The 25,327-nt window shown below is 40.8% G+C and overlaps 1 protein-coding gene across 2 annotated transcripts in view; it reads left to right on the top strand.

Moving 5' to 3' along the window:
* Nucleotides 1-25,327, top strand: part of NAV2 (neuron navigator 2) — a 424,692-nt gene that overhangs the window by 15,570 nt on the left and 383,795 nt on the right. Inside the window, exons 3-4 of one of the 2 annotated variants that reach the window (XM_072039124.1) lie at nt 9,068-9,467; nt 10,203-10,824. In XM_072039124.1, the coding sequence (XP_071895225.1) occupies nt 10,735-10,824 (90 nt within the window). In that variant the 5' untranslated portion in view covers nt 9,068-9,467; nt 10,203-10,734. Of the gene's footprint in view, nt 1-9,067; nt 9,468-9,822; nt 9,974-10,202; nt 10,825-25,327 lie in introns of those variants that run through there. The other variant, XM_072039125.1, reaches the window with a different exon arrangement.

Consider the following 25,327-nt stretch of genomic DNA (forward strand, 5'->3'; position numbering starts at 1 on the left):
CCCTCCGCGATCATGCACTTAGGCAGAGGCCAAGCTGCACACCGCACTGGGATGCTGAATGCCTCACTTAGACTAGGAACACCTGAATTTTCATCTTTACCTTATTCCTACTTTCTTGAGTTTGCCTGGCCAATCTGTGGTATCCGGGAGAGCAGAATTTATAGCATCAGTTGCATTTTAGAACAGGTGTTTGAACTAGTACTTGGTAGTGCTAGTGTCATGGAAATAATTAAATTATAATTGAGCATTAGCTCTCTGAGTGACTAACACAAGCGAAGCCAATCCAGGTTCACTCTCTCCCTACAAGGATGGGATAACAGCGAAGCCAATATCAGTAGTAAATGAACAGATGCACAAACTGGAGAGTCAGTTCGATTTTGAATGTGTGACACAAAAAAAAGGAAAGGTGTTATTTACAGTTTTTAAGCTGTAAAGCTGCTCTTCTTAGTGTCTCAATGTTTGCATATAGGAATTTGGTATAAATTCTTTTTTAATGAACAACAATACAGGCAGAGCATGTTGCATTCTGACAAAGGAAACACTCATTTCTTGGGTTTCAGTAGTTTCTGCCATGAAGACAGAACCAGCCATCCTTAGGATTCCTTACATGTTGCTTTTTGAATAAGTATTATTCAGTTTAGATGTGGAATTCAAACATCCTTGCTTCTGTGCTCTCAAGGAGAGATTTTGGAAGTAAAAAACAAAGGTAAGGGAACAGCTTGTTAGAAGGTAGAAATGCATCACTTACAGCACTCCAAAGGTATTTCTATACATCAGAACAAAGAAACTACAGCTGAGATGTACAATTTTTCTACCTTTAATGGTTTTCAGGTGTAGATTAGAGAGGCTGCCTGAGCTGATGTGGGGGTTAGTAATAGCATTTGCTATTAAACTGGAATAAGCAGTGTCTTGACCAAAACCTTTTGTTTGTTGCTAGTTGTTAAAACTGTTAATTTAAGTTTTAATTTGTACTTTGGAGCTGAAAAAATCAGGTTTTGTTGATGATGAGCCGTTAGTGCATAACCATCTGTGACTCACAAGGTGTTTCTTAAAAAAAAATATATTTTTGCTGGGATGGTCCTTATTTTAAAGTTGGTGGCACATTTGCTGTTGAAGTATGTGAGAGCTTGCTCAAACCTGACAACTTAAGGATAAATGTATTGAATAATTGTCTTATCCGTATATCAACAAAATGTCTAAACATAAGCTAAGGAGAATGACTGGCCTGAGAACAGACAACATACAGGAGTTTGGGCTACAGAAGATGAAGCTCCAAGTCTTGCTTTGAACCAGGAAGAACTGAAATCCTTTAGATGTGGATCTTTTGCAACATCCTAGTGCTGGCTATTCAAGGGTATTTCACAGAATCATGGAGTAACTGAGGTTGTAAAGCAGTGCTGGCGATCCTGTAGTTAACCATTTATTCAGTCAGGATCAGCTACAGAAGATTGTCCAGGTTTGTGCCCAAGGCTGGAGACTGCACAACTTCTGCCAGCAACCTGTTCCAGTATTTATCGCCCCTAAACTAAAAAGACTTTCAAAGCATTGAAACAGAATTTCTTGTACTTCAACTTGAGTCCAGTTCTTCTCGTCCTTTTACAGGGTACCACCGAGAAGGTGCTCACTTTGTCTTCTCCCCCCTACCCAGTGAGAATTCATATGCATTTTCACCAGTTTTAATACAAACAGATGACAAAATCACGTGCAATGCATGGGTGCCTATGCTTGGCCATCTGTTTGTCTTCAGAGGAAGACTTGTGAGTACTCATTTCTTGCCTCATACAAGAGCTAGAGGGCTTCACCTGGCTTAGGCTACAAGCCACAGGCTGCTGCAGCAGGGAATGTACAGTAGAGAAATATAACTGTGCTCAGCTTGTTCTTACATCTTTGCGCAGCCTTTGGTTATTGAGCACTTTTAGGTGATACTGAACAAAACAGACTTGGCATGACTCGGTATATCTGTTCTTATGTTTTAATATTTTGGGGTAATTTTAGAGGGACAGATACTCGTGGCTTTCCTATAATACTGTTATTCCTGGTTAGTCTGCACAGTGATTTAGCTTTGGGGATTGGGTGTTTTTTTTTTTTTTTTCAACTTGCCATACTCCTTGAAGAGGCAGAGAGATGTAGCAGCACAGAGCAAAGGGGAGGCTAGTCTTTTAATGATGCTCTTTATTTGAAACAAGCAGTTGCTGGCCAAAGCGATTGAGGAGCTCTTATGGTTGAACACTTAGAGCACTGCCCTCCTACAGTGTTTAAAAAAAATAAATAAAATAAAAAATAAAAAAAAGCTTAGATGTTACTCTTGAAGCATGATTACCACACTTGTAAATGAAAGGTAGTATCCATGTATCAGAATTCAGGTCTTGTTTGCTCTTTACAGTTAGTGTGAAATGAGCTTCCACTTGTTAAGTATGGCTATTCTTGATTGATGTGAACCTATTTTCTCTGTAAGCAGATACCTCTTAGTTTCTAGTTCTGCTCAGAGTATGAATAATCAATTATTAAAAAAGAAAAAAAAAAAGACCTTGAAAAAAAATATTGTGAAGAGGTTCATTTCCTAATGCCCCAGGACAGCAAGAACTTCTGAGCTAGGAAATTACATGCCCTTAACATGATTGACTCTTTCATTGAATGAAGGCTGTACATCAAGAGATCTCTCATTAAATGATTACAGCACAAAATCTTCTTAGAAGACGCATGGCACTTTCTCTTTGGATTCTGCTTATGATTTGTTTACGTCTTGGAGAACTAAATAATGCTTGAGAGGAAAAGTGTATCTGTGACCAATGAAAACATAAAAGGGGAAGAAAAGATGCAAGGCTTCATAGAATACCTGCTCTCTAGAATACCTGCTCTCCTCCTCAAATTCCAGGACCCCATGCACTAAAGGCTTTGTATGCTTTCTGAAAAATACAGTTTTTATAATTTCTCAGGATTTTTCATCCTTTGTGACAAATTCTGCTAACTATCAAGACAATTATATTTATGGTTATGTTGGAAACTTACCAGGTTAGCAAAGGCAGAGGAATTTGGGTGTTAAAGGTGTAAGTGCATTTTAATGTATTGTATACTGTGCATTTTCCCTGCCTCAGTTCCAGTAAGTGCCAAGACTCCTTCCATGTGCTGTGGTCTCTGTGAATATTTCTCTAACTCCACTGATCTTTTTTATGTTATTTCATATTTTCATCAAATTATAGTCTGTCCGGCCTCATCTTCTTCTTATTGACTAGGCCAAAATAGTTAACAATTTTCAGTACTGCAATGAAGACCTGAAAATAAGCAGGGATTTTACCTTTTTATTATGGTATTGTAATGGTGGGAAACTCAGGAGCTTTTTCAGTCTGCCTCTGCCTGTTTGGATTTGTGGCTAGATTGAGGAGGATGTCAAGCATCCTAGTTTGCGTTTCAAAATGCATATCAATAGCATCAAAACAAGTAACAGAATTTCAGATGAAGGTGTGGTCCTAAACTTTGTAATTTGTAAAGCAAATCCCTTTCAGCACAAACGTACTCTGTAAAATGTGTTGCCTCTGTCAATTTAATATATTCAAAACAACCATTTTTTTTTTCAAACTAATCTATTTCTTGTCTATTTCTGCTTCTGTCGCTGTATCCAAACAGATTTTGTCTGTATATAAGCAGTTGTAAACATTTCTGAACAATTTTTGGCAGTATGATGAATTGCCTTGAAGGTGCATAGGATATAAATAGAGGAAAATAGTGGGTTTTCCATATGCTCTAAGTGCTATCTGAAATTTTAGGAATGCTATTTCCCACTTTTATCCATTAATCTCTTTGAGTTATAATCTTTCAATCATTACCTTTTCTCTCAGGACTGCTGTGAGGCTTAATTCATTAATGTCTGTAAAGTGCTTTGAAATCCTTAGATGAAAGGGATTATAGAAGTGCAAAATATTAATATTAAAGCAAAAATGTGAATCCACAACTGCTCTCCTTCCGTCCCTTAGCTCACCTGTTCCGTGATCTTTGTAGTGATCGATATAAACTTACCTTAGGATCGAGGCAAATGCTTTCTCCTTTGATGTACAGATAACTTAAGGTTGTAAATGTCTATTTTTAAAGACTTTTTCTTATTAGCATAGTTTACGTAAAAACTTCTTAGCAATGGTTTAAATCTTCTTTTTACAGTCCCACTGCTTCCCCAATTAAAATGGTTAAATCCAGCTGAATCTTCTTGGGCTGCACCAGTGCTGAAAGATTCATACTACTCTCTATAGGTTTAGATTAGGAAAACTACAAGATTTGTGTAATTTTAGACTGTAAAATAACTGGCATAACACAGTCCTTCCAAAATGCATCATTTGTTTTCTGGGTGGGAACATTTTTTTCTATCCTAACATCAGCATTCATTTCTGTAAAGCATATTCTCTGCTTTTATAGGTTCATGGGATAATTCAGGTTAGAATGACCTCAGATATCTGGTCCAACCCCTTGCTCAAAGCAAGGTTAGCTTGTAAGATCAGACCAAGTTTCTCAGGGCTTTATCCAGTTGGAGATTTTCTTATCCTGCCAGCTTCTGTATGGAGCCACTAGATCATTCATGAACTCAGCTGCTTCTGTTTCCATTATAATCTAAAACCTGTAGAAGCCTCTAGTCATCTTTAGCAGAATTAATATGCCCAAATCCAACACCCCATAATAATCTTCTCAAAAACTGGTGCAGATGTTACTATTGGGGCACAAGGATTATTTTTTTTTTCCAGCTTAATTTCTTTCTGTAACCACAAGGCTGTGCAGGGACCTTCCCAGTAACTTCTTTTTCCCTGCAGGGAAAATCAGGTAGAGGGTACAAACTGTTAATGAGCCTGTGCAAAACAAGCCAACAGCCTTTTCAAGACATTGCAGTACTGCATTATTTAAGGACAGAGTTAGGGTAAGGAAATAAGGGCTACCTTCTCAGCTTCTTGTTTTGGATACTGAATGTCCTCCTCTCCTATGCTGCTTAGATAAGAACTTTCCTCTCTCCTGTAGCCATTAATTAAAATCTGCACAAAATTGTTTTTCTCAGGCATTCATGAGTGCCCTCTTAACCCATACCAGGCATCCTCATACTGACTGGCTTTCACTGTCCCCAAGAGGAAAGGATCAGTTTCCTGTCTTCTGAGCCAGTGTGAAAAGACCGACCTTCTGCAGAAGGTTTCAGTTTTCTCTCCAGTGCTGGTCTTATGGCTCCCAGCTGGGTAAGGCTTTGTGTTACTGCAATCTTTACTGACAAGTAGAAAAGAGAAAACTCTCGGTGCAGACCCCCATGTTACCACCAAACCTCTATTCAGAGCTCAGTTAAAGCATCCACGATGACCTGATTCCAGTCGTCCAGAGCAGAGTAGCTAGTCATATTTTAAAAAAGATATTGCAGCACTTCTCATCATCCCACTGGAGTTTATATGAACTTTTCCAACCACAGCTGATTTATTTCAGAATAATTCCTTTGTGCTGCTGTTGTGCTATTATTCCGCTCTTCCAGTTCAGCCATTTAATGTGCGTAGAAAACTCTGGTGACCTGTTTATTATGCAGGCAGAGCAGATATCTACAAGCCAATTGTGGAGAGGAGCTAGTTTGAATTTGTATTCAAATACTCAAATAAGCACATGTTTATTCAGATTTCTCTTTCAAGTTCAGACTCTGAAAGTTTCTCCTGTATTACATATGCACAGTGTTGATATAATCTGGAGTTCCGAGTTGCTTGTAATATTGCTACTAGACATTAGACTAGCGTTGTTTTAGCACCACTTCTTCCTCTAAGGAAAATTAATCATTTACTAAACTAGAATGCTAACATGAATGATTGTCTTGTTATGCATATGCTGATTTGTTTAAATTTTTCAGCCTTCTAGGTCCCTTTTGAAAACAAGCTTAGCCAACCAAACTTAACAAGCTTTTACTTGAGTGTGTGTAAATGTTAAATAAACAAAATATTTTTGCTGCTTATGCTTGCAGTATTCAGCTTCATTAAACATGTTTGTATGCAGTCTGTAACCTTTTAGTGTCACAGGCTGAATGACTAACTTGTAAGACAGATTCAGTTCAGATAGAAGAAGACATGGAAAACGTGCTTTGGACAAGTTGTTTGGATGTAGATCTCCCTAGACAAACTCAGGGTGCCCTGTTCAAGCAAAATAAAGATTTCTGTCTCGGAAATCATGAGGCGTATACCAGGTCAGGCTGGCTTCTCAGAGATGGACTGAAGCTGGCTGGTTCCCCTTTCCATTTTATAAGCTTAATAACAATTAATAAGCTTTTTGCACTGTGAAGTTGTCCATGGTTAACTGTGCCCCTAGAGCCAAGCACGAATCCTCTGGTTACAATGCACTTGTGGGCCCAGGCTGGTGTGATGTGAGGTTTGTGCATCCCACTTCCTTTGACAGCCTGAGAAAGGGTTTGTTTCCAATTAGGCGGCTGGGCCAGGCTTCAGAGGCCAAGGACGTTTTAACAGCAGAGAGAATTTTAAGAATGCCACCACATCTGGCAGATGCTCAGGGAAGACCTTGAGAGCACAGGCAAACAACCAATGCCTGCCTTTAGCCTCACCTGCGAAAGTAAGGATTGAACAAATGTGAGCAAAATTGCATCTTCTCACCTTTGTTTTATTCCAAAGCACGCTGGCCAATATCAAGATTTCAAAGCCCTTAGGCACAGTAAGTACTTGCTTATTCTGAAAATAATGCCATCAATACTGAGGGAATTACAGCATAGCAAATGCCACTTACTAGGAAATTCTGATATCCTGAAAGAACATATTTGCTGGTTAAAGGAAGGAGCAAGTTGCTTCTGCAGTATGGAATTCATAGTAAATCTCAGGGCAGTGGCTCACAGTGATCCTAACAAATCCCTGCAAAGATTGTAATAATGACAGACTACAAAAAATACCAACTAACTGTGCACGCATACAAGCCATGCATGAAGTTACTTACTTTAAGGAGATGTGTCTTGTAGTTGTGGAATTCAAGCGACAACTCTGAAATTAAAAAAAAAAAAAATGCTGGATAGCAATGCAGTAATTGATCAAGAGGGTTGTCTTAAAATGTTTCCAATGTAAATACAAGGCACTGCAAAACAGTCTCAGCTTGGAAAAAAATACTGTAGAAACATGGTTTTATGGTATGTTATAACATATAAGCATCTGTCCTTATGAGCTATACTGGGGAATCTACTTAAGTACTTTTTCCCAAAGAGGTCAGGGTACCCGCTTTCTAATGAGTGTAGGGTGGCCATAAGTCTTAGTGAACAGCTGCCCCTTCTCTTTCAAATCTCCCATTTAATTTTAGCATTTGAACTTTCTCTTTTGTCTGATGGTTTTCAGATCACAGAAGAAGTAATTTGGTGAAGCAGCTTCTAAGATGTTAGATACCGATCTTGCTCCATTAATAAATGAGCAGTTGACTTCATTTTGTATAAAGAAATCTTTATTAGTTTAAAAAAAAATAAAATAAAACACTCCTGGGGGGGGGAAAAAAAAGAATGACAGCATCTATCTGTCACAGAGTAAATCTATTAGCTATCTAAAGAGTTAACCTTTCAAAGACTAAACCTAATAATATTGGATTTCACAGAGGTAAATAGATTCTTAAAAGCAACAACTCTTTTTAATGTGCATGCATTATACAATACTATTTAAAAAATGCAAAATAAGACATTTTTAAGAATTCATTGCTGTAAATCGGAACTTATATGAACATTCAATTTGATTAGCTATAGCCAAAAGCTAAAAGGTTTGTAACAGAGCCTGAAAAATTAATGATAGCCTTGCTATTTTACTTTTTTTTTTTTTGCTCTCTAAACATCCCTACCATTGCAGCCATCGGTTTCATAACCATGTTTTACCAGACCCTGAAGCAGACACACAGACAAATGAACTCAAGATAGTTCTGAAAAGTCTGTGAAAACACCTCAGGAAATGTTGACTCTTACAGTATAAGGATCAAAGCTGAATTATCTGAAGTTAAATTATTTAAATTCCTTAGATGATGAATTGCATGTAGCTGTTTGTGAATGTTTTGTTTTCTAATTAGGAAACTTATTTTTTACTTATTCTAAAATGCTAGTCTTTTAAGAGTATGAATACTACTCAGCATTTTTAGGCATCTTTTTCTGTTTTATAACTGAACTTTCAGTGACATTTTGTAGTGTCAGAAAATATGCGCTTACAAAGGAAGCCTCGTATTTCACACGTATGGTGAGCAGTGCAATTATGGCATCGTAGTTTTCATCTAATTTAAATGAGTGTTGTATTGCAGTGGTAATTAAAAATGCATTGGGCCAGATCTTACTGTCCTTGCTGAGCCCACAACCCCAAAGCATGTTCAGTGTTATTAGTTTGCTTTTAATTATCGTGGATTTGGAAGTTTCAGCAAAGACCAAGGGCTTATTTTGTTAGAATTCATATGGAGTTAGTGATAGAAGACAGTCTTTGACTTGCTGCATTTGCAGTGCAAATCCCCACGATAGACATTGAGCTTTATCCTGTGGGACCCGGTGTTCTTCACCAGTAACCGGTGTGAGTTTAGGAGACAGAAATCTGACAGACTCAGGAGTCCCAAGTCCCAGGCTGGCGCTCCTACCACAGCAACATTTCATTTCTCTGAACATAATAGGTGGCTTCTTAATGGCAATTGGGATTTGAATGGCACTCTGTGAACCGAAGGTGTGCATTTAAAAAGCGTTGTTACTGATTTTTACAGGACAATGACTGTTAGCTGTTGTTTTATAAGGAAATGACGACTGTGTTAACGTCCATTGAAGTCATGAAATTGCTCCGGGTTTCAGTTCTCATCCCTGACATGAGAACTTGGGCTTTGATCATTATCTTTTTAGAGTCCAAGTCTGTAATTTAACACGATTACTTTCACCTATCTAGCAGGCTGCAACACATCAAAAGGGTAAGAACCAACAAGAAGGGGAATGGCCTGTGGTTAAGACGCTGATGTTAGTCTGGAGAGCCGATTTTGGCAAACGCCTTTCATCAGTTCTGCGCCATAGCTTCCTGCTTCTAAAACAGAGATGAAAACGTGTTTTTTCTTTTTCCTCTTGTCTTTGCCTGTCTAGGTTGTAAGCAGCAGTGAGAGTACATATGTGCAACATCTTGTGTGTTACCGCTTCTCGGTGCGGCTGCAACGTTTAATCAATACAAACATGCCTTGTGCTCCTTTGATTCATAAAACGCTGGATGTCTCGCTAATCTGAGCCAGAGAGGAACATATATTTGCAGCTGACCTTTAACTGGAAGGCGCGGAAGATGGCTGTACTTGCTTTGCAGTTGAGGAGCACAAAACCAGTAATGCAAATGTTCAGTTTCTGGCATGCAAATCGGCAGGCCAGGTGGTAGCACACCTGCCTGTTCAGCGCCCAACACATCACGCGTGCAGAGGAAGCAAACAGAGGGTGACACTTGTGTAGTGCTCCACAGCCAAGGATTTCTTCAGAGAGAAAACCTCCTTTCCTCCAGGTACCTTAAAAGATGTGCTAAAAGCAGCAACCTCGCACAGAAGCAGAGTTCCTACTGCATTATAAAGCACCTCCTGTACCAACACGCCACCGGCCCTTCCCCATTTGGTTTAATTTCTCATTCCTGGGGCTTCCAGAGCACCAAGCGCTCTGTGGGCGCCCCCTCACAGCAGCCCCGCGCCCCCTGCCCTGCCGGGCCCTTCAGCGCCATTTTGTGCCGCAGGGCGGCGCTGCGGGGCGGGGGGCGGGGCCTCCTCGGCAAGGGGGCGGGGCCAGCGCGCCTCCCGCCCGCAGCGCGGCTCTCATTGCCTCGCGCGGCCGCAGCCCCCGGCCGCCATTGGCCCGGCGGCCCCACGTGGGGGGCGAGGGGGCGGGGCCGGTTGCCCGGGGAACGGCAGGGCGAGGAGCGGCGGCGGCGGCAGCGCCGGAGCCCAGCCGAGCCCTGCGGAGCTGGAGCGGAGCCGGAGCGGAGCCGGGCGGCCCCAGCCCCGCGCTGCCCAGCGCCAGGTACCGGCACCGCGGTGCAACTCGGGCCCGGCAGCCGCGGGGCTCCGGGGGGTGAGGGAGTCGCAGGAGCCCCGCGGGCGGTCTGTGGAGAGCCCCCATGAAGGCGCTGAGGGGTATTTAGGGGGCTTGGGGGGGCGGGCAGGGAGCGTCTGCAGCTACGCGACCGGTCAGCCCGCTCAAAATGCGCTTATTTATTTATTTATTTATTTTGCTTCCCGTCTCCTCTTAGGTGTTGGTGTGGATGCGTACGAGAAGAGGATGACAGGCGTGCGCGGCTGGTTGTACGCAATTAGCACCTGCTAGATGGGCAAAAGGCAATTATCGCCGGGAAGTGCTTACATTGATTTATGGGAGGAAGGCGGCCCAGGAGAGGGATGCTGATAATCTCAACGCAGTGGATTAAATGCACATTTACACCTTTATTGACGTATAAATTACCCGTGCCAGCAATGCACTGAAGAGGCTGCTGATGGAGCAATAATGTGGCACGAAGTACTGGGTCCGGATTCAGCTCCGTCATCCTTCTGTAAGGCACGGAAAGGGAACCCCACGCCTGAGCTGAAATAGAAGATAGAGGCTCACGGAGGGGCTGCCCGGTCAGATAATGAGCACTGATGGCAGACAGGAACTGAGAAGGATGACAAAAAGCATGGACGAGGTCTGAAGGAGTCCGCTTGCTATTTTTTTTTTAGTTACTTTTAGATTTTTGTTGTTGTTCGTGCTATGGATTTTTAGGGAAAGCTGAGAGAGGCCGGAGGAGTATGTGTAGCTGGGAAATGGAACCTGGCTCTGAATCCAGCCAACATCAGAAAAGGAAGCCCGTGACACATGGACTGGAAGATCAAAAAAGGGTAAGTGACAAAAGGCCTCTCTGCTTAAATTGTTGGATGAGATGCAAGTGGCAGAAGAGCTCCTTATAACTCTTCTGTCAGCTGCAGTTGCTGCTCACTGTGCCTAGCCCGCAGCAGATCTCTTCTCGCTATATATTTAAAAAAAAAAAAAAAAGTTGTCTTTCTGTTCAGACTTCTTGCAATGTATGGAGCAAGGAGCTGAGGGGAATGAAAATTGCAATATGAGTAAAGTAAGGGAGATATCTCCAGAATGTTGGCTACTTGTTGGTGAAGAGATCTGTGGTGTAAATGAGGTACATTGACTCTTGCGAAGTCTACTTAAATTATTGATTTGTTGTAGCTTTAACTCTTACTGGTATTGGTAGGGAGACTAAAAAAAATTGCTTTCTTGGGATTTGGCCAGTAAATTTGCTGAATGCGTGGCATGGTTGTCAGTGTCCTTATTGTCCTGATGATAATGTTATCATTTTTATGTGGTTTCCAGACGTGACCAACTTGAAACAACTCAAAATGCACAGTGGAACATACTTAATGTCAGCTGACAGATCCCATTTTGCACAAGTGCTTTGTGGAAGCCTGGTGTGTCAAGGTGGCATTGTATTATTTAATGGTAATTGATTGGCTATGTGCATTAAGTTGACCTAAATGAAGTTGCTATCTCTGAAAAACTGTAGCTTGTGAACAACTGGGGCTTCAAAGTTGTTTTCCTGGTACCAGTCAAACAGACGGTAACACTTGACATGCTTTTGCTGTATGTATCATTTGTATTGTTTTCCATGCAGATTTGTTTGTTGGTTTAAAACAGCAAAAACAGCACCAACAAAAACCAATGCTGTTACTTGGCTTTGTGTGAAGAGCTCCCTTTCCCTGTGGCTTTTATCCATGATTTGTATTTCATGTGAAATAAATTGGGGTGGGGGGTAAGACGGACCATCAAATATTATTTTGCTGTTCAACGGTGCTGTCTAATTTTGGAGAGGAGGAGGCATGTGTCACAAATTCTTCGAGTCTACTGAAGAGTCAGAGTGGATTTTGTCACTCCATTAGAAATCAAAGCAGCTTGGAAAACTTTCAGAAATGAGATAAAACATAGCTGTTTCCTCAGAAGAATGACATTTCAGGAGTACTTATTTGGGCAACCAACTAGAATTCCAAAATATATTTTAATTGCACCAAGCGTGATCTGTTAACTGATGAGCTGACACGGTCTTCCTTCTGCTTTTTCAAGGAAGCCTTTTGGAGCTGAAGAAAATCAATAAGGGCAGCAATAAAATCCTTCTATCGACTTTATTTCTGGAGGCCACTCATATTTTATGTTTTCCTCAGGCATGCAGTAGTGTACTGTGTATCGAGTAGATGGGAAAAACGTTTGGGACCTGAGACACCAAAGTCGACTCTGACTGTTTGGATGCCCCAAAATTAATATGCCTCTCCTTGCTGATAGGTATAGAAGCCTACATCTCCCATCTGCTCCTGGCTCTGGGTATTTGGTACACATGTAGTATATGGTCTCTGAAAGTATAATATAACCCCAAGTGAGGCTCAGTGGCAGCTGGGATAACATCAATTGGTCATGCTTTGCTGACATTCATTTTAACTTGAACTCTAGCCGTCATGGAGATTATTAAATTTATAATGATATATGTAAGATCCATTTTAATGACTCTTCATGCTCGGGTGATCTCTCTCACTTCTGTTTGCAAAACAAGTCTTAATAGAGTATTACATTTCATTTCCTATTGAATTTTCCAGGGAAAGGTTACTGAAGAGAGCTTCAGACTTGTGTTTACTGGGAAAAATAATTTTGGAATAAAAGTGTTGACACGACTCAGTTGTTATGGTGGAATTGAATAATAATGTAAACTGTGATGTTCTTAAGCTTAAAATTGTTTGATTTCTTATTGGAAAAAAATGTGTTTGTGATCCAAGGCTGTTAGAAGTATCTACTGATGATTAATTCTGTTACTGAAAAATGAGACTAGTACTGGAAGAAATAAGACCAAGCTCATTTGAAATCAGACAAATGCTTTTTTTTTTTTTTTTATTAATGATATATTTTATGGCTATAAAGTCAGCCTTTCTTTAGTGTTTCTGAAGCAGTAAGCAATCAGTATGTGTATATATGCCAATCGATGCATCTGGCATATCTTCCCCAAGTAAAGTACCAGAAAGCTAGGTTTTCATTTATGGTATAGAAATAAAGACGTTGCTTGATTTGCTTTTTTCTTTTTGTAAGCATATTTCTAGGTATCTACTTCATACCCTCTATTGATCAAAGTGAGATGAGGTTTAGTATTTGTGTTTATTGTTTAGTGGTACAAAGCTTGGCTTTTTGCAGTTTGGCTGATCTGCAAGAACTAGAAATTGAGCTGAACTAGAAATTTCACCACGGAAATCAGTAGAGGTGGAATTAGCTTTCCACCCAGGCTTTAAAAGTACTTTAATGTTCAGGGTAGCATGGCATCTAGCAGCACAACTTAGGTTGGCTGTGGTGAGAACTACAAAGCCAAATTCCTTGGAAGTTGTAATATAGCCCTAAAAAATACGACCGGCTTGAACAACCGTGTAAGTGGTCCAACTGAAGGTAGTCAGATTACTAATGTGAATAAAGCGAGCGGTTTTTATACCAATATGTGACCTTGGCAACAAAGTCTTTCAATGCAAGAGATGACATAGCTGATTTTGGAGGCTTGTTGAATTTGTGTGTAGATTATTTTATGTTAGCAAAAATGGACAGTCAGTCATCACCAGTAACTGGGCAGTTAGGGTTTTATTTGCTGAGGGGACTTGAGGACATCGCTGTAAAGCAGGTAAAAGACATGGCTACAGTAATCTTGGTGTATTTCAGCTGTCCTAGATCATGGAAGACATTTCTTCCCTGTGTTCTCATTTAAACACGCTTTCTGTTGAGGATCGAGAGGAAATATTTCTTCAATTGGCTTCTAGCCTTCATTCCCAGTCTTTCTGATTGCCCGTTCGGATAAGTAGCTCTGTTACACTTCTGACTTCTGCCAAAGTCAGCTTAAAAAGCATAAGCGGTCTCTCAGGTATTGACCTTCTGTTACAAAGAACAAGTAGTGTTTAAGGTGGGGCAACATTGGCTGAGTGCCGTTTTGTTGGTGGGTGTTTGTGCCGAGACATTAAAGCGGCTGATTGCTGTTGAGATGTCAAGCCAGTGTGAAAGCACTCAAGTATAACCCCTATAAACTGCAGCAAGCCTTAGCTTATGGAATTAACGGCAAGCTGCGGTGTGGTGCTTCAAGAACGTTGCTAATTGGTCTCCTCTGGAAAAAGAAATGCAATACAAATTCACCGAGTGGAAGAACGGAAGAAAGTCATGGGCATGCCTTCATCTAACAAATACTGAAAGCCTTCTCTAAGCATAACAATTGATGAAGGATTTTGGTTCTTAACTGTGGGGTTCGTATTTTTTTCTTGTAATTAAGATCATTGAAATGCCTACTTTCAACTTAATATTGGTAAGTCAGATTTGGGGCTTGGTTGCATGGATGAGTCTTGGTGATCTGTCTCGTTCTCAGCTTCTGCATGCAGGTCATATGTTTGCTGCATTTAAGATGTTCCTGAAAGCCATTTTGTGGGCATGCTGTCTGTGACTATTTCAAGCCACTCTTTGTTAAGAAACTGGCTCAAAGAAATGAGTTGTTCTGCTCATATTGTAAAATTGATGTAAAATTGAATCTTCCTGATTGTTACAGAGTATCTTGTATTTATTTTTCTTCTATTTTTTTTTTCCTCTTAAAGTTGTTTCTGTAGTGGTTTTAATGAGGAAGCTGTAGGAGTAAGTGTGATTTCATTATTGCCAGTCCTTTCCTAATCAGGCTAGAGTCTTAACGAAATTTCTTGGATGAAGAAACGGTGCCAACTACGGCTGTCAAATGTATTTCTATAAGGTAAACAGTGAATCTTGTCTGTTGATGCCTGTTGTTATATCTGGCTGGTAAAAGGAATTGCACTTGCGCAAGTTTTTTAAAATTGGGGATGACTTTTTCCAACTTGTGTCAGTTTACATTAAGATGTGGCCCAAAGGAGCTGTGCTGATTTAGACCTGTCAAAGACAAAACTGCGAGTGGTGAGCTGCTTGCACTGGAGATGGCCGTGGCATCTCGTCTCATCCAGAGCTGGCTCAGGTGTGGTGCTGTCGGCTCGCCGGCTCTTTGCCCTCTCCTCTTCCCCCAAGCCTTCTGTGTTCCTGTAAATGAAAAAGCTCACATGTGATTTCTTGAGGTCTTACCAATACTTGTGCAAATTACAGGTCTTTACCTATGTTCTGTTGTGTGAAAGGGAGTAAACAATACGTAGCATATGTACATACGCTGTAAGTTGTGGTACAGGTACAGACGGCTCCGAAAACAGATGGGGCATGGACGGGTGGGCTCTGTAAAGGAGGTGTGCTGGGTTAGTTATTTCTGTTCCTCTTGGTGGTCACTTTAATATTGAGACTCGTAAGATCAGTGTTTTTCTGTGGCTATGTGGGTAGCACTTTATGTGGTGTTCAGTGATCCAAGCGAAAGATCAAAATCCACCTTCGTTTTAGGTTGAATTGAAGCAGATCTGTTCACGTTCAAGGACTGAATGTTGGCATACAGAGCCTGAAAATGAAAAAAAACTTTACAACTACTGCAAAACTGGAGAGAAGAGAACAACAGCAATTCCCATTTATGTCCCAATGATTTAGGTGCTAACATGGCTCAGGAACCTCTTTCAGGTCAACTTCTTTTTGGTCTGTGATTGAAATTAAGTTTCTTGGTAAATAACTGGTATCAAATTGGTCTTTCTCTCCCAGAGAATAAAGCTATAGTTGTGGCAGTGTCAGAACCACTTCAGTCTTGTATATTAGGCATGATTTTGTTTTTCAGTTGTTAACATTCTGGAGTCTCCTTCCAAACAATTATCCCTGAAGGGGTGCCTCCCAAGATATTCAAGATGTTAATTATGCGATATCATAAGGAGGAAAGGGGATACCTCAAGAATAGATAACTAAATCCAAATAATGACTTCTGCCTGATGTGCAGTGGTTATCTTGTATCTGCCAAGCTGTTTGTGTTACTACATTATGCAGTTTGTGTGCATCAGAGTAAATCTAGCTTTAAGGAATCCCTGTATGTTGGAGTGTTCTGGGGTATGTGCATTGGCATGCTTCCATCCTCTTCTTGCCTGACAATGCTCAATTAAATTCTCAAAGGCATTAGCTTGATGCAAAAGGACACTTCTTACATTGAGCAAGAATAAAACAATGAACAAAAAAATCCTATGCTCACTGAGACCCTTCTTTTCCTCACCTCAAGTGAAGCTTATTAGCCTAAAATAACTTTGCCTTGACTTAGGAGTTCACCTGAAGTTCTAGGGATATGAAAAGCATCCATTGATGAGCACAGTGTTGTTGCACAACTTTGTATTGTACCTTTCTCAATCATTTGTGTGTGCTTTAAATATCCTGATTTTATCGATGGGTTAAGTGACCAAGGGCAGTGTTGGCCTTCCACGTTAACGCATCTTCAAGCTTCTGTTAGAGAGAGTAAAGTTGATGAGGAGATGCAGGCAGCTGAGAGACGAGACTGACAAAGAGCTGCTGCTTGTTGTGGCTCTGTACTGATGGACTGGTTGTGTGAAATGTTACGCTGCTGAGGACAGACTCTGGAAATCTGTTAAAAATCTTTACAGTGCCTTTTGCAAACTTCCTGATGGTGCTGTTCTCCAGCTCTGGGTCTTTATCTTAACTCAGGGTATAGCAGAGGGATAAATTAGACTATGTTCATTGGAGCTGAGCCTGTCTCTCTGCCAAAGCAGGTGGTTTCATTACCAAATTCTGGAAAGCCTCTGGAAATGATTGTGTGGAAGAGCATTTACACAGGGCCATTTAGCCCCACAGGGGTGGGGGCTGGTGCTGACAAGTCACCCAAACTGCTGCCCTCACCTGCAAGAATGTCCCCGCTTGTATGCATCTCCGTAGCATCTCGTTTTACACTGGCCTTTTTTCCTCTCGGGTGATGACAGATTAAGAGTATGCTGGTGTGATCTGTGGGGACAGATCCGCAGCAGCCTGTGCGGTGAGCCGTGCGCCCGCGGCGCTGATCGATAGCGGCTGTGTTGGGGCGGTGGGATGAGCCAGGCTGGCCTCAGACCCCGCTGACAGGGCCTTCACACCCTGAGGCATGGGACACCATTCGCCTGATCTCCAGTGGGCATGAATTACCCAGGACATTTTAAAACTCAGCCAGGCAGCTTGGTTCGGGGGGCGTCTCCAGCCAGCGGTGGGCTGTGCGGCTGGGCAGTACTCAGCGCTGAGTGCTGTCTTCTCCACCTTCCAAGCTCATGGTTGGGGCCTGGGGAATGGTAGGGACAGCTCCAGAGCCAAAGCTCTGACGCTGGACTCGGTGGTGCAGCCCTCCCCAAGCTTTTGAGGTGTTCAGTTTTTGTTTTCTCATTATTTTTTTTTTTGCACGTGCAGTGCAGCTCTTGCGCTGGGGACTTTCACGGTGCTGTCCTGGTCTGTGCTACCCGAGGTGCTATGTGTGAGTGACCCTATTACTCCAACTCTGCACGTCCTGCTGTAATAATTAGGATTTGATTGCTAGGATCATAACAGCTCCATCAATCTAACCTCAAAGATATCAAAGCCAAAAGTTTCAGTAGTAAATATAAGTACTATATAGTCTAAGTAGTCTTTATAATACAAAGAGTGTGTTATACATTATAGCATAAAGAACACTCATTTAAAAATTAAAAAAAAAAGTATTTAATGTTAAAAAGGGAAAGCCTGCTGCACTCTTATCAAGCACGGATTATAGGACACTACAGAGAACTCGCTGCCTAGGAAACTTCTGGTTTGAGTTAGATTATTGAAACTTATTCTGGAATGATCAGGTTCCAGAGTGTCCTTGAAGATGCTTCTCCAGCAGTGAAATGCGCTCATCCGTTCCTCCTTTCTTTTACAGTGCTGATGAATCTGCTGCTGAGATTTAGCAGAAACATCCGTATTTCCCATGTTTTTTCTGTTTGAAATGTAGCAAAACCAAGTCTCCTGTGCTATAGGATGCCTTTCTACTGATGCACAGCGCACGTAGCCAGCCTGTTCCTGCAGTCCTTACACATGTGAGCAGTCCAACGTAAATAAATTAGTGCATTTCTTCAAGTCAGTGTTGTGGAAGTGAGCCCTGTGTTGTTGTTTGTTTAATAGAGCAGGTGTCTGTCTCAGTCTGTTACTTAAAAGGTACAAGTAGGTAAAAATTAGAGGTTGTGTTTTTAATTAAAGTATTTTTATACAGCAAGTGTGACTTTTAGATAACATGCACTAGAACTCATTAGTGTGTAGTTTGCTGTGCACCTCTTTAGAAAAATGTTCATTATTATGCAAATGGATAGCCTCTGGCTTTGAAGTAATTGTAGTATGGAATAATGTGTGGGCCGTGATATTAAATTCTTTAAAACCTAACTAGCTGGGAACCTCATAGTGGCCAGATACTGCCTGTCACAGTGTCTGTGCCTGGAAGCGAGTCTGACACACCAGGGCTCGGCTATCTTTTTTGATATCCCTGGTGAAGGGAGGGGTAAGAAAGGCAAAGGCAGTGGGAAGAAGGAGGGGCAGGAGTGCAGAGGGAACAGACTCGGTGATAATACTGACTTATTTACTAATTTTAGTCCTTATCACAAGGCTAAGCTTACCTCAGGGGTCTGTCGGAAAGGCAGGCTTTAGAGAGACAGACATGCATTTATTCAGCATTTGTTTTTAGGCACTGAATGCTGGGGTTTTGTTGTTATTTTGGTGTTTGTTTTCTGATGGCTTATGGTCTAGTTTGACAGATGTGGCATAAGGTTATTTATGCTTGCATAATATTGCAGCAGTTCTCAGATATTTAAGAAAAATATTAGTAATGACTTGAAGTAGCAATAAAGCTATAATGTATTCTTTGAGAAAGAAATTAAATTTGGGTTGTCTGTAGTACTGTATCTACATCTTGAAACATATTGATGCGTGCTTGTGGCTCTGCTAGTGCAGATGAAGGAGATTTTTTTGCAAGTGAGAGAGATGCATTTCTTGGCTATGCATTTCTCTTAGGAAAGCATTGTATGTCTGTCTGAATTTAAGTTCATGTATCATTTTCAAAGGATTGCTGAAAGAAGTATCTAGAACATAATGCAACCTAGTAGTAAAATAGCTGTATTGGAAATGAAAGCTGGTATTTCTTTCTTCTAACATTGTTCAAAGTTACACTGGCCTAACTGCTAGGAAACTGCTGGACTAAGTTCCCTGAACTTATTCTTCTAACCTGCAACCTGCTTTCAGAGTGGTGTCTCACTGGTCTTCATGTTTTCCAGATCAAGTCAAAACTTCCTTTCTCTTTGCAGATGAAAACTGGAAGGAATAGTATATCTATAAGCTTTTTTTTCTCCTTTTCTGCGGCACTTTTCCCCTTGACCAGTTCACTCTCTCTCTCCTCTTTTTCTGGCGATGCGAAGTGACTCAGAGATAGGAGAAGACAGCGAACCACGGTCTTAGGTGGCAATGGCAAATGCATAGTATTGTAGGAGGGACTGAGCCAGTGGAGATATCCAGACCTTCCTGGTATTCCTCAGGAGCTTGCTGCAGCTTTTGATGGGAAGCAGACCTGTCTTTGGGAGCCTGAGGTTGGCAGGAAGAGGCTCCTGGCACATTCCAGTGGCAGTGAAACTCGGTGAGAGAACAGTCTTCCTTCTTCCCTTTACAGAAGGCTGTCATTCATCCATTAGAAAGGAATCAACTGCCTTACAAATTAGCCTGTCCTTACCCCATTAGGGAAAAAATAGCATGGTATTGAAGACTCTGCTTCCTTTTTTTGCTAACTGAATATGATGCATGGATGTCTCTTGAGGCTATCGCATGCTGATGGTAATAAATATGTACTCAGACTTGTCTAGCTGTTTTTTAGTGTTCTGCTCTTGAAAAAGGAGATGCATTCAAGGGAGCTGAGGGGTAAGGGAGCAGCTTCCAAGATTTGATAATAGAGTAAGTTGAGAAATCAATAGAGACGAGCTAAGCTTGTTACAGAAAAAAAAACTCATTTATAGGTGGAAAACTAGAAATCTACATGCTATAAACATTTAGCTTGCACTGTTTGTTTATTTTCTGAAGTCTTCAGTTCTTCCTTGTGATGACAGCAGCGACTATCAGATCTTCAGTGACTTGGAGGATTTGTTTTGAATAAACAACATACATCTGATATGACTACTCCAAAAATGTAACAAGGCAGATGGAGTTGCCTGTGTTATTTGTGTGTATTTCTCTGAGTTTTTCCAATTCCAGTATCTACTGTTTCCATCAGTGATTTTGCTGTATCATGTCAAACAAGGTAATGATTTTTTAAAATGTCTCGATTTAGTGCTGTGATATTCAAAATTTCGAGGCACAGCCTGTGAACACAGAAATAAGACAGGATAGAAACTGGAGCACAAAATGGCTAGATTTTGGATAAGATAACTTGGATTGTAGTTAATTTGTTGCAAGGCTGACAGGAACTGGGCTTCCCTTCCTTTTCTTTTCTTTTTTTTTTTTTTTTTCCCATTGGTCTACAACATAAAAATGAGATGGTGGTAGTTGAGTTATTGAAAGAAGTGTGTTCTGTCCCTATCGGCCAGAACTGATGACTTGATTAAAGTCAATATAAAATACTAAATTAAGTAGTCGTTGCATCAGTTTGTTAGTTTCTTCAAGTACTGCTTTAATGTTACCTAGGCTTACAGCTCATGTGCTAGTAAATGGAGAAAATCATCGCTAAACACCAGAAGAGATCTTTCCTTCAAACATACTTAGTTTTTGTAATTTTGGGTTCCTACCACGCTTCGTTGTTGTGAAACTCATGTTAATCTTGCATGCTATCTCAGTGCTGCAAAGCTGTTTGTGACATGACCTAGGTGCTTGAATCCTGGAATTTCTGGTTTCTGTGATTATTTTTTTTTTCCTTTGAATTTGCATTCCAAACCTTCGTTGTTTCACTCAAAACGCTGACTTTTGGAGCTTGTGCTCAGCAATAGGAGCAGCCTGTCTTTAAACTTATTTTCCTTTAACCTCCTTTCCTTGACTAAATAAAAAGAAGATTAGTTATACTGTGTATGTGTTAGGACTGGAATAAAATCTTCATAAATATTTATCAAGTGGGAAAGCAAATACATGGATGCATGCTTTTTAAAGTCAAATGATGTGTCATAATAATCAGCTGGCAGAGGATGAAAGTTGAGTATAGGGGACATTTTTCACCTTGTAGAGTCTTCATATGAACTTAGGGTGTAGTACAGCATGTTGAAACACTGAAATGGGTGGATGAGCGTACAGACTAGGGTCTGTGCAGATAGACCTTGGCTTTAGGATGAGCCAGGAACATTAAATCTTGATAGTGGGTGGTCTAGTATCATCTGCAGTAGCTGAATCTGAAGTGAAGATGTTTAATACTGTGACAGAATCAATATGAGCCTGAATATACATACTGCCTCGTGACAGTGTCCTAACTGTTGACCGTGTGATTTAGGAGGTAATACTGTTGACAGATAAGGTATAAACTACAAATCCTACAGGGTTCTTCTGGCTTTCCTGGCCCACAATGTCTTTTTTATGGGAAAGTTCATAAGGTAGTGTAAAAGGTTTCTGCCTGTTGGGCTCTCCTATCTGTAACATGGGACAAAATTCAGTTTGCAAAGCATCTTGAAACCTAGAAACGACAGGGCTGAGTGATATGCTAGCAAAAAAAAATAATAATCAAGCTTTCTTAACATACAATGTAGCCAATAACAGCATGAACGCAGTATCTTGATGATGGTCTTGTGGAACTGTTCTGTCTTTGTTTGACCTGCAGATAATATATCTTCAGCTCCTAGTGGTGGCTATTCAGTTTTTTGGTGCATGTGAGCACCTCTGTAAAGAGCAGAGTATTAGTTCTGGTAGTTGAAATGAATCTGTCTGGCACCATAGCCCTTGGTGGCATTTAGGCAATGTGGGTCCGAGGTCCTGGGCTGATCTCTGGATCAGGGAGAGCTGGATGGTGGTGGAGGAGAGCTATGGCTGGCTTGTGCTTTTCCTCCTGCTCCTGCAAGTTCTTGCAGTTCTGTTTTATTTTATTTTATTTTATTTATTTATTTATTTATTTGTGTGTGTGTTTATTTGTTGCCACAAGTAAAAATGGAAATTGTAGTGGGTAGTCTTCATGAATGACAAGAAATACTTGTTCTTGTCTGCCGCAGCTAAAACGCAAAGCAAGCAACATGAAGGCGAAAATAATGCAAGCATTCACCTCATATAAGGAAATCATCTTAAAAGTTAAAATGTATGCTTGTCCTTATTGCTATATGGGCTAACAGAAATACTCCATTCATTCTGGAATAGAGTATTTTTCTAATTTTTCTGTTGAAGTACAGGCTGTTCCTACCTGTACAAAATCCTGATGCGTTCTGCAGATAGTGACCAGAAGATGTATGTGTTCATAAAACAGGCTTGTAGCATCAGAGGAGTGTGTGGAAATGGCAGCAAGCCATTCCTCATGCTGTTAGGGTGTAAAGACAGCCAAGTAGCTCCATCTAATCTGCATCAGTTGTACGTGTTGCCAGAGATGATGAAATAGAGGCTTCTCCCCTCTCCCCCTGCCTGTTTTCATTTCTTCTGCCTTAAGGTGATGTATCGTGGCTGCATATGCTGTTCAATAAAAGCTGGTGGCTGCACGGTGCAGAATGACTTCTTTACGATCAAGGTGCATGTAGAAACCAAGTGAATATGCTGATTAACTTTTACACTGTGTCTTCAAAGTAAACTTCTAATTTATTTCACAAATGCCATGATTTTGGATGGGTGGGGACAATAGTGTAAAGGTCTCATGCATCCCACTTATATGAACTACAGTAGCGGTTAGGATTGCAATTGACATAGTAAGCCTTTTCGGTAGGTGTACTTCAAATATTCAAAGCAGAATTTATTTATTTAGGGTTTTTTGCAGCAAACCTTGTCTGAGTGGGAGAGTCTAAGATAGCAGAATGGTTAGAGGAGGTCAGGGTCTCTTCTCTCACAGCCCTCCCGAGTGCCCTGTGCTCCACAGTTATAACTCTAATCATTCATTCATTTCCTTGCATCTAATCCTGGAGTCCTGGGAAACTGGTCCAGATTCAACAATTTCCGTACACGGAGGACAAGAAAGGACAGTCCCTGCCTTTGTGCCACAACACATGCTGAATTCCCAGACCTCCGTGGTCCCCGATGAACCTCGAGGCGTGCTATTACCAACCTCGTACCGGACGGAGTGCTTGCTCCGGAGTGCCCCGTAAGTGCTGTGCTAGCCGACCAGCTGGGGGTGGTGATACAGAGACCATTAGCGTGGTCCTTGGAGGATACAACAGGACGGCATTATGCGTCCTTACAGCTTGCCTGGGTTTTCAGCAAAATTAAAGGATGCCCGGATATCGTGTCCAAATTCTTTTGGGAATTTGGAATGACTGACTTTCTTCTGTAAGATAATAGCATGCTGAATTTTTGGTTGCAAGTCAATTCCTGTGATGAAATTTAATGACACCTTTTGTTGCCAATTAAGATTAATAATCTAGGATGGTTTTTACATTGTTAGATTGATGACTATCATCACAGCCATTCTTAATAGAGTGTGGGTTCCCAGGTAGGATTTTAGTGCCATTTAAGTAATGAAAACAGTCTGTTTTTATTTCTATTTAACGATTGGAGGAAGACTTTTTTTTTTTGTACTATGGTATCTTTTTATGCAGACAGTGTCAAAAGTAAAATAAAATGATGACTGTTGAATTAGGTTACTTTTCATCCTTATCACTTGAGAGGAAAACATGTCTGTGCCCTTCAGCAAATTGCTCGGAATTAAGTTTTAGGCTCGAGTATCTTAACTATTGGGTGCCTACAACTTATGCACGTTGTCAGTCATATTGCACCGCAGCATATGCTGCGTTAACCCAGAACTTCGTGCAGCTACAAACCCTTTGGAAATGAAGGCTTTCATGAGGCAGACCTCAAACATCTGACACACTGCCTAGTGTTGAACTTGGGAAGCCAACAACTATTCATAACTACTGATGGTAGCTTAATATCCATGTTTTTGTTGGTTTTGGCTACCTGCCCAGATTCTACAGTGATGAGTAGTTATCTTTGCGACCTTTCACATTGTTGACTGTGGTTATTAATGTGTTGCGCACGCTTGCGTTGCATCAAATACCAATTTTTTGGTAATAGGAAAAGAATATCTAATTAGGGAACTAATGTAATTCATTTCACACGCTGTAATTTGAGTATTGCTTTTGGAAAAGAGTAATGAGTAGTACGCAGTATGATTTCATGATGTAGTTACAGGAGTACTAGGTTGTTAATTTGGTCAATATCAGCTTCCTATTGTAGTGACTGAAATGGGTTCGTACGAACACAAGCATATCTAAAAAAATACTCCGAGGAGGAAAATCTTTTAAATCGCTAGATGCCTTGTATACCCTTTTAAATGATAAATCATACTGATAGATAGCAAATGCTTGTAAAAACAATTCAGAAATCTTGTTTTTGTAGGCAAAACTGCATGAAATCGGTAGTGTGTGCTGATAAGCACACGATACCAGATGCTTATCTTCTAGGCATTGTGTAGAAAATGTAAAACTGATGATTGGAAGTTGAGATGCACGGTATTCTCGTAGTTGGGTACCTTTCATGTAATTACACCTCACTCAGTTGCTATAGTATTTCTTCTGTTGCTGGCATGTAACTTGAAGCTTAATGTTTTTCCCTTTCTGAAGGCACTGAAGCAGATTGCACCTCAGGATATCCCAGCAAGATAAGCAATATCAAGGATGTAAAAGAACTGAGCTGTGAGATAGGTCATCTGTGATGGATTTCTACACCAGATTTTTCCTGAAATTAAGTTACCATTAGCTTTTCTACTGTTGGTGTAATTGTCTGTTAAGCTTCTTTACAGAAGGCTGTACAGGCTCCAAGGGCTTTTTAGTGCTGTTACATTTGCACTATTTATTAATGCAGAACCTGTAGTTGTTCCATGGATTAGAAAATACGTATATATTAATTCCTATTCATATGGCTAACGGCTGACATATTTAACTGGTATTCTTTCTGGTTTGTGTCATGGTTACTTCATTATGCTGTAAATGTTTGCAGGACCCCAGACCTTGTAGTACTCAGTGGGGAATTTGCATTGAAATTAGCAGGGGTTCTGAGTGTTGAAAGCTGCTTGAGTGGGCATCAGCTGTGATTTCAGGCAGGCGAGCTTAAGTGGTAGAAAATGAGTGTGTATATATTCTATATGTATCTGCTAATGTACTGTTGGGGCAATCAAGGGGATGATTCCTTTGGTGATAGGCTGGTTAGGTGAAAGGGGGATGTGCATTCACTTCTGAACAGGGGAGATTTTTCTACCCAGAAAACCTCTGCATTAGAGCAGGGGCCAACAGAGAAAATACAGGAGTATTTCAGTGAAGCTGAAATATGTGGGATGAGGATGGTAGTGATCTA

The sequence above is a fragment of the Anas platyrhynchos genome, chromosome 5, assembly GCF_047663525.1.
Source record: "Anas platyrhynchos isolate ZD024472 breed Pekin duck chromosome 5, IASCAAS_PekinDuck_T2T, whole genome shotgun sequence".
NCBI classification, from domain to species: Eukaryota; Metazoa; Chordata; class Aves; order Anseriformes; family Anatidae; genus Anas; species Anas platyrhynchos.